The sequence below is a fragment of the Macrobrachium nipponense genome, chromosome 5, assembly GCF_015104395.2.
Source record: "Macrobrachium nipponense isolate FS-2020 chromosome 5, ASM1510439v2, whole genome shotgun sequence".
NCBI classification, from domain to species: domain Eukaryota; kingdom Metazoa; phylum Arthropoda; class Malacostraca; order Decapoda; family Palaemonidae; genus Macrobrachium; species Macrobrachium nipponense.
In genome coordinates this window covers 127,810,633-127,825,632 of record NC_061107.1, presented here as the reverse complement: position 1 = coordinate 127,825,632, position 15,000 = coordinate 127,810,633, and the positions used below count along the sequence as shown (strand labels likewise).

At 35.6% G+C, this 15,000-nt stretch overlaps 1 protein-coding gene across 1 annotated transcript in view; it reads right to left on the bottom strand.

Annotated features, from left to right (window-relative positions):
- The window catches only part of LOC135215628 (uncharacterized), a gene marked incomplete in the record, with an annotated part of 827,040 nt that overhangs the window by 36,347 nt on the left and 775,693 nt on the right, over positions 1–15,000 (bottom strand). The window contains 5 exon segments of the mRNA XM_064250543.1: positions 721–836; positions 4,940–5,129; positions 8,086–8,219; positions 9,940–10,093; positions 11,142–13,370. Of these exon segments, the coding sequence (XP_064106613.1) occupies positions 721–836; positions 4,940–5,129; positions 8,086–8,219; positions 9,940–10,093; positions 11,142–11,354 (807 nt within the window).

Sequence of the window (15,000 nt, the reverse complement as noted above, 5' to 3'; positions counted from 1 at the left end):
TAGGAGTCCATCACTTTTCTTACTATGTGCGCCGTTTCTAGGATCACACTCTTCTGCATGAGTCCTGGAGATACTTCAGCCTCTAGTTTTTTCCAGATTCCTTTTCAGGGATCTTGGGATCGTGCCTAGTGTTCCTGTCATTATGGGTACAATTTCCACTGGCATATCCCATATCCTTCTTATTTCTATTTTCAGGTCTTGATACTTACCTATTTTTTCCCTTTCTTTCTCTTCAATTCTGGTGTCCCATGGTATTGCGACATCAATGAGTGATACTTTCTTCTTGATTTTGTCAATCAACGTCACGTCTGGTCTATTTGCACGTATCACCCTATCCGTTCTGATACCATAGTCCCAGAGGATCTTTGCCTGATCGTTTTCTATCACTCCTACAGGTTGGTGCTCGTACCACTTATTACTGCAAGGTAGCTGATGTTTCTTGCACAGGCTCCAGTGGAGGGCTTTTGCCACTGAATCATGCCTCTTTTTGTACTGGTTCTGTGCAAGTGCCGAACATTCGCTTGCTATGTGGTTTATGGTTTCATTTTTCGTATTGCATTTCCTGCATATGGGAGAGATGTTATTTCCATCTATCGTTGTTGTTATTATTATTATTATTATTATTAATATTATTATTATTATCCTGTCCCTTATCCACTCCTTTCGTCCTCCTGTCCTGCTTTCCCTCCTTCTTTCCAGTTTTTCCCTTCTTTCGCTTACCTGATCAAAGGCGTCGTCCTCGGCGTTGCTCAAGACGGAATCTTCTTTGGCGATGCAAATGTTGCTCTGCTCCGCGAGTTCCCTGAAGGCCGTCACACCGCTCTGGCCGTAGTTTCCTGTCAATTAGACAGGAAATTAGGTTAAGAGGCGAGAAAAGATGTTTTCCGAATTATTTTCCCCGTGGCGGTGACGATGGCGACCGTCATGATAACGACGATGATGATGACGATGATGATGATGATAATGATGATGATAACCTTGTCAAAAGAGATGATCAATTTGATAAATGTGATAGTTACTGATTCTTGTTCATGCAATGATGAGAATGGTGATGATGAATATAATGACTACATTGATGATGAGAATACTGATGATGAATATAATGACTACATTGATGATGAGAATACTGATGATCAATATAATGACTACATTGATGATGAGAATAGTGATGATGAATATGATGACAACATTGGTAATAAGAGTGAATAATAATTAATAATAATAATAGTGATGATGAATATAATGACTACACTGATGATATGAGTGATGAAAAAATTATGACTACAGTGGTGATAAGAAAATGATGATGAATATAATGACTACATTGATGATGAGAATAGTGATAATGAATATGATGACTACAGTGGTGATGAGAGTAAATAATAATTAATAATAATAATAGTGACCATGAATATAATGACTACATTGATGATATGAGTGATGATAAAAAATATGACTACAGTGGTGAGGAGAAAATTATGAATATAATGACTAGTGATGAGGAGATGTGATGAGAATTGTGATGATTGATATAACGACTTCAGTGGTGATATAATATAATATATATAAAATATATAAAAATCATATATATATTATATATATATTTTTTTATAGAGAGAAGAGATAGAGAGAGGGGGAGATTAGGAAAGAGAGAGAGAGAGACGAGAGAGAGAGAGGAGAGACGAGAATATATATATATATATATATATATATATATATATATATATATATATATATATATATATATATATATAGATATATAGAAAGAGAGAGAGAGAGAGAGAGAGAGGGGAAAGCTCAGTATGCTTACGAAAAATAAGGAATGTAATTCCTATACTAAATCCGAATATAAGTAAAGTCTTTAATGACTGTCGCCGTAAATCAACCAAGAGGACGAACTCGAGAACTCTGAGAAACGACGAGAGGGAAAGGGGAGACCATAAGGGGAGACTAAGGGCTTTCCGAGGGGAACATCTCACGCACAGGTTACGAAGGGAAAAAGCGGCGAAGTGTCTACTTAAAGTCGCTTTAATGAGGAAAATGTTTCGAGGGATACTCGGAAATGGGATTATTGAAAAGAGAGTATCTATCTATCTATCTATCTATAATATATATATATATATATATATATATATATATATATATACATATATATATATGTATTTATGATATTATAATATATATATATAATATATAGATTATATATATTATATATATATATATATATATATTTTACCTTACGTTTCTGATTTTGAAATTTTTTTTTTTTACCTTACTTTCTGATTTGGAATTTTTACCACTTTCTCGTTCCGGCGTTCCTCAGTCATTCTAGTTTCTCTATGGTAGAAAAGTTGTGTAATTTTCTGTACAATTACGGCGGGGGGGGGGGGTCCTCTTTTGTAAGTAAAGGCCCCCTCCTTTTATTTTATATATTTTTCAAGAGTCCGAGCATTTTCATTTAAATCACAAGTAACGTCAATAATTTTTCTTTTATGCTTCCTCTTCCCCGGCAGACATTAGGCAGTTACATAACCGTTAGTACTTAATTCTTGCATTATAGTTATATGCTCTAAATGTTTGCATAAAATACATGGTCACATTAGCTCAAACGTTTTCACACATTTCCAATTAAAGTTTATGTTATTCTTAGACAGCGATTTCACTTAGATGTGTTAAAGTCTCCTTTATATAAAAGCAATTACCGGAATGTTATTCAGTCAGGCGGAAAGATTAGAAATGCGATTCAGGAGCGCTCTCTCTCTCTCTCTCTCTCTCTCTCTTTGAAAAAGAGTAAAAAGTAAGTTCATTTTTTATCCCTATCTCCTATTGCGTCCGCACATCCACCCACAATCAGCCTCAGTCAAAACGCAACCCAAACCTCGTGTGATTGAGCAAATCGGAGTCCCTGAACCTTGTCACTTCGTCAAACACCAAATAAAATCATTTATGATACACTCTGCAGTCAACATTGCAGCAAACTGCCGAAGAGGATTATTAAGCGAATGCAATGTGACGCTAATGAGATGATGACAAAAAAAAAAAGGGAAACCCACTCGTTTCAGTACGAGGTCTAAACCATATTACATTTGCATATCAATTTGGCAGCGCACACGAACCCATTACGCGGCAAATACACAATAACAATTCGCTGCTCAATATTACAGCAGCACAGGAAGTTTTAATCACCTATATCTATTTTCTTTACACCTGTTTCCCCTTCCCTGCCCTCATCCATTTATTTACTGTTATCTCTCGACCACAAATTTCCCCTTCGCTCCGAATAAAAGCTTCGACCCCTCTCTCCTGTCACGGCTCTGAATCAAACCACCCCTCGGATAAGGCTTGTATTTGCTAGTCGAGCGAGGCATCATGCCATAAAAGAAAGGAAGAAGAGCGATTGGCTATTACCCATATTTGAAGCGTCCAATCAAGGACAGTTTCAATTCGCGGGGGCGGATATCTTCAAACCTCCTGATAACAGGCAAGGAACAAAAATGTTCCATTATATTTGACGGTGGTGGCTTCATGATTCTTGCTCTATGAGTAATATTGCAATGCTAAATTATGTTCTTGCTTTATGATATGTTGCTTATTATAAGCAATATAACAGTAACTTAGTAAAATATCTTCATAACATTCATTTCTACATAAAATTTTCTTTACAGATGTAACATAACATAGTGTAACCTGACTACGTCCATATTAAGAAGGTAAACCGAAGGTCGATTGTTATGATCTTTACATAAATGTTTTAAAAATTAGGGGATTTGGTATTCATATATAGACAATATTATCTAATAATAATAATGCAGAATATTGTCTTAATTTGTGTCAATTTCGCTGTGATAACAAATACGCAGTGCAGTTATTCACAACAATTTCAGTCTGTGAGGAGGTGAGCAAGTGTGATAAAAAGGCTGAACTGTTCAAGTCATTTACATTAAATCTCCGAGTCTCTTCCTTTTACTCCAGTCTCCCTGCCTGGAGAGAGCCAACGCTAATCTTGCATTCATCTCTCGACAAAAATAACGGCGAATGAATGAAACACGACAGTCATACACCACCAATCAGAAATTCCATTACGGGGCATTTGCATTCTGGTGATCAAATACAAAACAAAAAGTCCAAAACCTCAACATTTCTCTCTTTTATTTGACTTTCTCTTTGATAGTCTCCGGATAACGTCATACAGCGAAACATTAAATCATGTTCCCCTACTCTCTCTCTAATCTTATTTCTCTAGCTTGATATCCTCAAGGTAATTCCATGAACCAGAACAATCATATTTCTGGCTCACCAACAAACGTACTGTTTGATACTATTTCTCTTCTCTCTCTCTCTCTCTCTCTCTCTCTCTCTCTCTCTCTCTCTCTCACACCACAGAGTATTTTCAAACATCTTCCCTTTCTCTCTGTCTACTCTAAATAGGCAACATGAACACAAGAGTCTTTCACTCCTCCTCTCTTTATCCCTCCCTTGCAACTTATCATCTTTCTCGATTTTTCTTCTGATCTGCCATCTGCGCTACCTGTAGACCACCTCTTTCTCTTTAAAATGGAGATATAGGCCAAGGGTGGCCAGACTTTTGGACTCCGAGATATACTCTAAAGACTAAAACTCTTACAATCTTCCATACTACATAATCACATATAACGTGGGAAAAATGTTTAAATAGCGCTATAGCAAGATAAAACACGAGTACAATTGCCCCACTTATATATAGATAAATTTATATTAAATATATATATATATATATATATATATATTATATATATATATATAAGTGGCCGCGATCGACTGTTTGGCAGTATTGCCTGACACCTCTTGCCTTTTCTCTCTCCCTTCAACTTTTGCAATTGCTGGAGGCATTAGAATCTCTCTCTCTCTCTCTCTCTCTCTCTCTCTCTCTCTCTCTCTCTCTCTCTCTCTGTACACTCACCATCCGTATGGACAACAGAGACGTAAGTCCAGTTGTAGTGCCTGACGAAATCGACCATGACTTGCGCCTGGTAGTAATCTGACGGAACGACTCTCATGAAGTAGGAGAAGCGGGATTTGTCGCTTAGGTCCCTCGAAGTGGCCGAATATCCCACTTGTGGTATGCCAAAGAGCTGAAGCAGATTCTGCACCTGGTGGAGACGAAGGAAGGAAATGAATAAGAAAATTGGTCGGGTGGAGGAGGAGTTAGCGAATGCCCTGAGTTCCTAGGACATTTCCTTTTTTTTTTTGCATTATGGGATGATGGGAATGTCAGGCGTATGTGAGTTTACCTACGTCTCTAAAAGGTGCTGAGAATTCAAGACTATGAGCCGAGGTAGATTGTGTACCTGACATTAACTGTGAGGAAAAAGATAATTTCGGGTAAGGAGCATGGTGAGGAAAAGGATTTCGAGTAACGAGTATGGTGACCATGGGAATTTCGAGTAAGGAGTATGATGAGAAAGAGAATTTTGAGTAAGGAGTATGATGAAGACAATTTAGAGTAAGGTATAAAGAGTAAAGACGAAGACACGTTCGAGGATGGAATAAGGAGTGTGATGACGATGAAAATTTAAAATAAGGAATGTGATGAAGAAGGAATTTCGAGTAAGATGTATGATGAAGAAAACTTCGACCAAGTGTCGAAGTATTGTCTTAAGAAGCCTTGAACAAACCAGGCAATAGATGGCGTTGTCGGAAGGTGTCAGTTTAACTTCCAGTTTTGTATCCTTGGGTAGTTGGTGTTCTTATCATCCGAGGTATAGAGTGAATGTGTAAAATCCTGACTGATAACTTCCAAAGCAGCCCTACACTGACCGACTTGTAATCTTCTATTGTGTTTTGTTAAAATTTCATTTTTTTATTGTCTTTAGTCTGTTATTACATAATTATATAAATCTATAAGTTAATGATAGGGGTTCTGATGCAGTGTTAATATATTTACAGAATCCTTCTCTCTTGCCTAATTACAGTAAGGATATTGGTCTCCTACATCTGACTTGTACAGTATTGCCTTGCTTGATGTCGGCTCCAATGCAGCGTGTCACTAATCATCAATTTTCTTATAATGCTGTGATCCTTCTTTAATTCATATTTACTTTATGACATATCTTGTATATATTGATATAAGGGTATATTTGCTGAAATATAATTGTTAAAATATATTTTTGCATTCTAATTGACATCCAATTGAATCTATATAAATGGCCCGTCAAGAGCCAAGGGTAACTTATTAAGATCTCATAATACGAAAATCTTGACACTAAGGAGTATGATAAAGACTATTCATTTAGAATACACACTATGAGGAAAATGCGAATTTCGAGTAAGGAGTGTGATGAGGAAGAGCATTTCGAGTAAGGAGTATAAATGAAGGAGTATAATGAAGAAAATAATTTTGAGTAAGGATTATGTTGAAGAAAAGTTTGATTAAGGAGTTTGATGAAGACAATTTCGACTAAAAAGCATGATGAAGAGAATTTCAAGTAAGGATCACAACGAACAGAATTTTGTCTAAGGACTATGAAGAACACGAGAATTTTGAGTAATAAGGCTGATGAAAAAGCGAATTCCGAATAAGGAGACGATGAAGAAGAGAATTTAGACCAAAGAGTATCTTGTAGAAGACAAGTTCGAGTAAGAAGTATGATGAAGAAGAAAATCTCTAATAAGGATGATGATGAAGAAGAGAAGTTCTAGTAAGGAATATGATGAGAATTTCAAGTAGGGGTATTTAGACAAAGGAATCTGAAGAAGAAGACAGTTTCGACTGAAGAGTATGATAAAAGAGAGAATTTCGAGTAAGTAGTATTGAGAAGACTAATTTCGAGTAAGTAGTATTGAGAAGAAGACTAATCTCAAGTAAGTACTATGACGAAGAGGACAATTCCGAGTAAGTAGTATGATGAAAAAGACTCATTTCGAGTAAGTAGTTTAACGAAGGAGACAATTTCGAGTAAGTAGTATGATGAAAGACTAATTTCGAGTAAGTAGTATGAAGAAGAAGACAATTTCGAGTAAGTTGTATGATGAAGACAAAGTATGATGAAAAAGACTAATTTCGAGTAAGTAGTATGAAGAAGAAGACAATTTCAAGTAAATAGTATGATAAAAAGACTAATTTCGAGTAAGTAGTATGATGAAGAAGACAATTTTGAGTAAATAATATGAAGAAAAGACTAATTTTGAGTAAGTAGTATGACGAAGAAGACAATTTTGGGTAAATAGTATGAAAAAGACTATTTTAGAGTAAGTAGTATGATGAAGACAATTTCTAGTAAGGAGTGGGTGAGGATGAGGACGAGCTGACTGCGTTCCAATGGCAAATCATTTTACTTTTTTCTAGTGCAAAAAGCGTAATTGTCGAAACTACTAATGTTGCTTTAAAAAACAGTATTAAAACCTCCGTCACAAAACTTCTTGGAAGATACTCAAATGAATCTTAGCAAAGTTTTCATACTCTTATACATTTTGGTTGAAGTAATCATAAAAAAAAACAATTCTCCAACCCAAGGGATAATTTTCGTAATACATATTTACGTATTTGTTCCTTATTCATGGATCCTTGTAAGTTTTTTAATTCAATTTATATCAAACTATTAGTTTATATGAATAACCTGTCTTCACACACATACATAAACACATACACACACAACACCACACCACCACACACACACCACACACACACATATATATATATATGATATATAAAATATATATATATATATATATATATATATATATATATATATATATATATATATATACACACATATCAGTGAGCTGATACTAAAGATTTCAGTTGCAAGGATGTGTTTAATCTTTTAATTGATTAAACCCCTACTGAGTTGTGGTAGTATAGAAACAGACATTATAGCACTATTTATACTATATGTATAAACACACACACACACACACACACACACACACACATATATATATATATATATATATATATATATATATATAATATAGTATATATATATGTTCTGGTTCTATACTACTGCAACTCAATAAGGGTTATTTCGTTTAAAAGATTGAACTGACCGTTGCAACTGAACTCTTCAGTATCAGTTCACAATCAACTGACAACAGAAGAATTCTTACTTGGATTGTGACGTCAGAAGACCCTGGTCCAACCACGCCGACCAGATGCTTGCTGGAGCTAACAGCCTTGCTACAGGAGTCTTTCTTGGTGTCGTTGGCGCTTTCAGGAGGGGCAAGGGCGTCGCGGATGAATTCTGAAGAATAAGGACGGGGGAAAACGCGGAATAAGAAAGAGGACCAGGGCCATGATTACGGAAAGTCACGGATAGACTTAAAAATCAGGCTGACCCCAACAAAACAGAAAAATTGCAATACAGCATGGGCGAGAGAGAGAGAGAGAGAGAGAGAGAGAGAGAGAGAGAGAGAGAGAGAGAGAGAGATTACGAACAACTTTAGAAAAGATTAACAGTAACTATGAAAACGATAGGAAGGAAAATCTAGGCTGAACATCTATGTTCATATGACACATGTGCAAATAAGCTTTATTTTTTTTAAAGACGAACATATTTAGAAAAGATTAACAGTAACTATGAAAACGATAGGAAGGAAAATCTAGGCTGAACATCTATGTTCATATGACCACTGGGCCAAATAAAGCTTTTATTTTTATTTTAAAGAACGACAATTAAAATGCGCTAAGTGATTGCAATTGTTTGTACAAGCTCTACAGAAAATAATTAAGTCCTAAATATCGTACAGTAATTTATGCAAAAAAAGCCAGAACTTCCAGGAATAGACTAACATTCGCAGATAACTTCGAAACATTACTTTTCACTTCAGTGCGGATGGTACAAAGGTAACGGAAATGGTGTTTTGAAACGGCCCCAGAAATGGGAATTCTAAGAAACATTAATGTTTAATCCAACAATTTTCTATAGATAGAATTCGTTATGCAAAAATTAAAGAAATTAGATGTAAATTTGCTTAAGTAAAGGAAAGATTTCGCATTCGACCGTGGAACATTTGTACTTACACTCTCCAACTTATTAAAAAATAAAAAGGATATTCATGTAAAAGTAATCTTTTAAGCGTAAACTTGGATAGTAATCATATACTTCTACAAGAATTGAAACTATGAATATTGGCCCTATTAATAGGCTTTCCAAAAGAGTGAAGACTTAACAAATACTACTAAATGAAAAACATAAAAGATTAATTTGCATTGGAATACTCTTTTTCAAACGAGCAAATGTATCGCACACAATAAAACCTTTGTGTCTGTAACAATACCATTGTTTGGAGAGCAGGACTCTGCAAACCCGAGCTTTGGAAAAAATAGCTTGAGGAATTTCTTTATAACAGTTCTGACAAAAAGCGAAATTCAAATAAAAAAAAAGCATACAGGCTCAGAAAACGTTTGCAGGAAGTGTTATTCAGTCTACTAGTGAAACTGGGATTAAAGATATTGATATAAAACATAGGGCATCTGATGTGTTTAATAACATACTGGCGTTTCATCTACTGCGAAAAGTAATACAACGCCTAATGCGCTGCTTCAGATAACAAAAACGCCGAGTACTCTGGTATACGCTTTTGTTTTCGTTATTGATGGAGTTAACTATGCAAGACTACAGTTCGTCTGTTATATTCCGGAGCCAGGAATAAAGACTTACCGATGCTCTGTTCCAGAGCTATCGAGGAATACCAACAGGAATCTCTGATCTCCGGAGCCAGGAATAAAGACTTACCGATGCTCTGTTCCAGAGCTATCGAGGAATACCAACAGGAATCTCTGATCTCCGGAGCCAGGAATAAAGACTTACCGATGCTCTGTTCCAGAGCTATCGAGGAATACCAACAGGAACCTCTTGATCTCCGGAGCCAGGAATAAAGACTTACCGATGCTCTGTTCCAGAGCTATCGAGGAATACCAACAGGAATCTCTGATCTCCGGAGCCAGGAATAAAGACTTACCGATGCTCTGTTCCAGAGCTATCGAGGAATACCAACAGGAATCTCTGATCTCAACGCCAAGGGTGATGTTTGGCAACAAGTCCGGATTTGCGTTGATTTGGTCGATGGCTAAGAACGCGGCCTCGACTCGTTGAATACCATACTGCTCTCTGATCTGGAAATGAAGAAGAAAGACTGCTTGTGAGACCCAATAAGAATGACAAATGTAATAAAGAAGAAAGAACTGCATTTTTAACCGACAAGGATGAAAAAATTAGAACATTATACATAAGTGAAGGCAGATGAAACGAAGAACATGGAAGAGAAGAAGAATATAGTGAAACAGAAGGAAGGAGAAGAGATAGAAAACAGAGCAGGCAGTCTTGCCCTGACTTGCTCAGAGAAAGAAGTAAGAAATTTGAAGAATACGTCACTTCTGCCTGGTTGATTGTTGATGTTATTTTTTTCTTTGCTTTACCAGATATAATACTAGAACCAACTGTGACAAGAAGTTATGTATTAAAAATGTCAAGTTTTCATGGAACACGCACACACACACACACACACACACATGTATATACGTATATATATATATATATATATATATATATATATATACATATATATATATATATATAGATAGATATTATATTATGTATATATATATATAATATATTATATATATATATATATATATATATATATATATATATATATATATATACATATACATACACACATATTATATATATATATATATATATATATATATATATATATATATATATATAATGTATATACATATATATATATTATATATATATTATATATATATATATATATACATACATTTATATATATATATTTATATATATATAGATATATAATATTATATATATGTATGGATATATATATATATATATATATATATATATATATATATATATATATATATATATATATATATATATATATATGTGTGTGTGTGTGTGTGTATGTATATATATATATACATACTCATATATAATATATATATATATATATATATATACATACATATATATATATATATATATATATATATATATATATATATATATATATATATATATATAAAGTTTCCAAAAGCACGAATATAAAACACTAATACAAAACACATCACCAGAAAAAGAATAAAAAAGAATATAGCTACTAAAACACAATGAAATGAAGGAGACATTCACCTTTCCACAGGTCAGTGTGAAGGCCGTTTTCTGTTTAGGCTGCTGATGGACGCTGAACAGAGCCCCGATCAGGATGTCCCCTTCCTTCAAGGCCGTCTTGCGTCTCTTCTGCATGAGGCCGTCCACGCCGTTCATACTGCCGTTCCCCGTCATCAGCACCATCACAACGCCCGCGCAAACCAGTCTGAGGCATGCTGAATAGAGGGGCATCATGCTACTACTGGAGGCTCGGGAGAGTCTGGAGAGGTCTCAAACCTTGCGTCAAGACCCTCTGGGAGGTCGTTGTGGCCGTGGCGGTGGCGGCGCGTTCCACCTCCTCCCTCGCGGCTTGTCTCTTCTTGTCTCTGGGGTTCAGATGACGCTTTCGGTTACGCTTGACAAGAAGAAACAATACCATGTTGATCTGAAAGCACTTTTCTTGGGCTTTCTATGTTGATCAGAAAGCACTTTTACTCGGCTTTCTATGCTGACCTGAAAACACTTTCTCGGGCTTTCTATGTTGATCTGAAAGCACTTTTCCTCGGCTTTCTATGCTGACTTGAAAGCACTTTTCCTCCGCTTTCTATGTTGATCTGAAAGCAATTTTCTTGGGCTTTCTATGTTGACCTGAATGCTCTTTTCCTGGGCTTTCTATGCTGATCTGAAAGCATTTGTCCTTTTTTATTTTATTTGAAAGCACCTTTCCTGGGCTTTCTATGTAGATATGAAAGAACTTTTCTTGGGATTTCTATGTTCACCTGAGAGCTCCTTTCTTTGGCTTTCTGTGTTGATCTACAAGAACATTTTTTGGCCTTTCTACGTTGATCTGAAAGCACTTTTCTTGGACTTTCTATGTTGATCTCAAAGAACTTATCTTGGGCTATGTTGAGCTCAAAGGAATTTTCTTGGGATTTCAGTTGTCCTAAAAGCGTTTTTTTTCTTGGGACTTCAGCTGTCCTTAAAGCATTTTTTTTTCTTGGGACTTCAGTTGTCCTTAAAGCGTTTTTTTCTTCGGATTTCAGTTGTCCTTAAAGCGTTTTTTTCTTGGACTTTGTATGTTGAACTGAAAGAAATGTTCTTGTGCTTTGATTGTTGATCTGAAAAGTTTCTTGGGCTTTCTATATTGATCTGAAAGCACGTTTCTATGGGTTTCTCTAATGATTTTCTCTGCGTTTTTCCTTACTCCTCTTCTGGTCTGTCGATTGCTGTTCGTTATTACAGCAGTCCTTGGGTGACCAGGAGTTTCGTGACTAACGACACCAAAGAAGATATGATTTCGTCCGTCTCTTTTTCTTTAGTGAGCAGAACAGGGTGACTCTGTGCTTTCAAATATAAAACCCTAATCAGAATTTGCTGCATTGATGAATCGAACTATATTTCAAAGTTGCATAATTGCTCTACTTCATCTATTTTAGCTACACACTTCTTGGTTTTATATGGGTTTGAGAAATAATTGTTAGTTGCCTACATTCAACAATATGCGATTTGCTCTTTCTATTCTACATTCAGTAACTAATGCGCTATCATTACATCTTTAAAGTTACATCACTACGTCTACGTTACACGAACAACGACAAGGAGTTACATCCTACGCGGTAACATTAGGTTCTACAGAGTAAACAAGATTACCAAACGCATACTGATTGTTCGAAGAGTAACTCACGTAAGCTTCCTTTAGACTTCCACATTTTTCTATACAGTATTGTCATTTAATAATTCAAACTTTTCTCGGGAATTGATATTTCGTCTCTTACGAAACTCAGTTATGGGCCATTGCCTTCATGGTGTGTTTTATCTAATGGCTTCGACATGCAACTTGCTTCTTAATGATTCCAATATTGTTTGCGACTGAAGGACAACAATCTCACAGTATGGGCTTATGAGAAATTAGCGTAACGTAAATGCAGTCGTGGAGGCAACTACTCGCTACGCTCCTTGTTCGGACGAAGTTCCTTAGAAAAGAAATTGTCTTTTGTTTTGCCATTCACAATATGAACATTAGGATACTTGAGAGCATTTTTTAATCTGTTTTCACAAATCTTCATTAGCGGAAGTTAAAGGTTTTTTTTTATAGTTATCGTAAACTTTTTTTTCTCTCTTGAGTCATTCAAACTGCGCATAACATCATCTGTCTTATGAAAGTGACTACAACGTTCAAATTTCCCTCATGGCTGCTGGCGAAGTCATTGTCTTGTTCTGGAGGTAGAGGTCTTCCTCAATGTCCGAATCTCCCTCTACATGCGCTTGATTCTGGAATGAAATAAAAAGAAGATAAAACACTTGCTGATCTAGAAAATTCACAGGGAAATAGTAAAAAAAAACAAAAAACAAAAAAAACAGATGAAGATTTGATTCTGGAATGAAATAAAAAGAAGATAATTCATTTGCTGATCTAGAAAATTCAAAAGGAAATAGTGAAAAAAAAAACAGATGAAGATTTAACAGAAATGATTACAACAATGATTACAATAATAGATTTATCACGGAGGAAAAGGCCAGTGATCAGAGTTACTCTGGTCCATCAGTCTCTTTCCTTCATTTTACGTGAGTCTTAAAATAACTCAATTTGCGTAACTATAGTAGGTATGATAATTATGTTAAGAACGTTTCTTCAATCTTGAAGAGTAAATAATCAAACATTTAAAGCATTTTGGTGAACAAAGGGGGTTGAAAACTGACGAATCCTTAAAACTACCTAGGATAGATACAGAAAATATACTGCAGTATTGGTTTTTGAATTGCATCAGTAGACATGCGACTCACAGCTGTGAAAACAATGTTGAGCCTTCAAAGCACAGTATCCAACCAAAATGATGTCATGCTGAAATTGCTATGTTACTGTCTTATGTCATTTATTCGAAAATAAAGCACATCCTTTTGCCTTTTTCAGACTTTTCGTTTCATAGGAAACAAAATCTCCTCTGATACACGATAAAGTCACGAAAGCTATTGAGTTCCTTTAGCATAAGAAGAAAACCTTAATATTTACAAAATAATAGTAGACCTCTGGCCGTGAACGAATGAAACTCTTTCCCCGTCCAGTGTCCCTCGATGATAAGCATTTACGAGAAAACGGGTTAATTTTGCAGGATACAAAAATAAGTGACCCGGGACTTTGAATTCTTCTTAAGTCTAATTGTAATGAGGCAATTTATGTATTATGGTTTGACTTTGGCAAAAAATGCTTACTCTATTTCCATCCATCTGCCTGCCATGTTGAAAATGTCATTACTTGATACCAAAATCATTATATGAAAAAAAAAAACTGATTTTGGTAATCCTCCTAATACCCTTCACTTTCTAATGACAAAGGGTGGCCTGCGAATAATGTCGGGAAAATAAAAACCCGGCAATAGCTACCATTCCGTAATAAAAATGTACCGAAAAAAACAGTGAAACCAACACTCTCCCGCCAGTATTTTCGGTGCAATCAGCACTGAAAATATATAATTTTCCCTCCCAATCAACGAGTCCCTTAGGGAGTTTCTGTGCCAACAGTTGAATGGCTTCGTTATATAAGCAATTTGAAACGTTATCTATTTTATTACAGAGTTGTTAATGTTTTGTAAATGCAACTGGGTAAAATACAGCTGGGAAAGTGGTCGCAGTAAAGGTGAATTTCCTCTACTAGGTTGTTTTGATAAAGAATACCAATCTACAGTAGTGTTTACATAGGCCTAGGGAATTCGGCCTTGGAGATTATTTCGAGAAACTGCTCCGAGGAATTTTCCTCATCAACGAGAAGCCCTTCCTGAGTCAAGATAAATGTTGGTTATTCTTAATAATGATCGTTCATAACCCCTTAACTGCTGCTCATTCTCCCTCCTCTGCCCCACATCTATTTACGTAAAAAGAACGGAATGGAACGATGGAAGTCGAC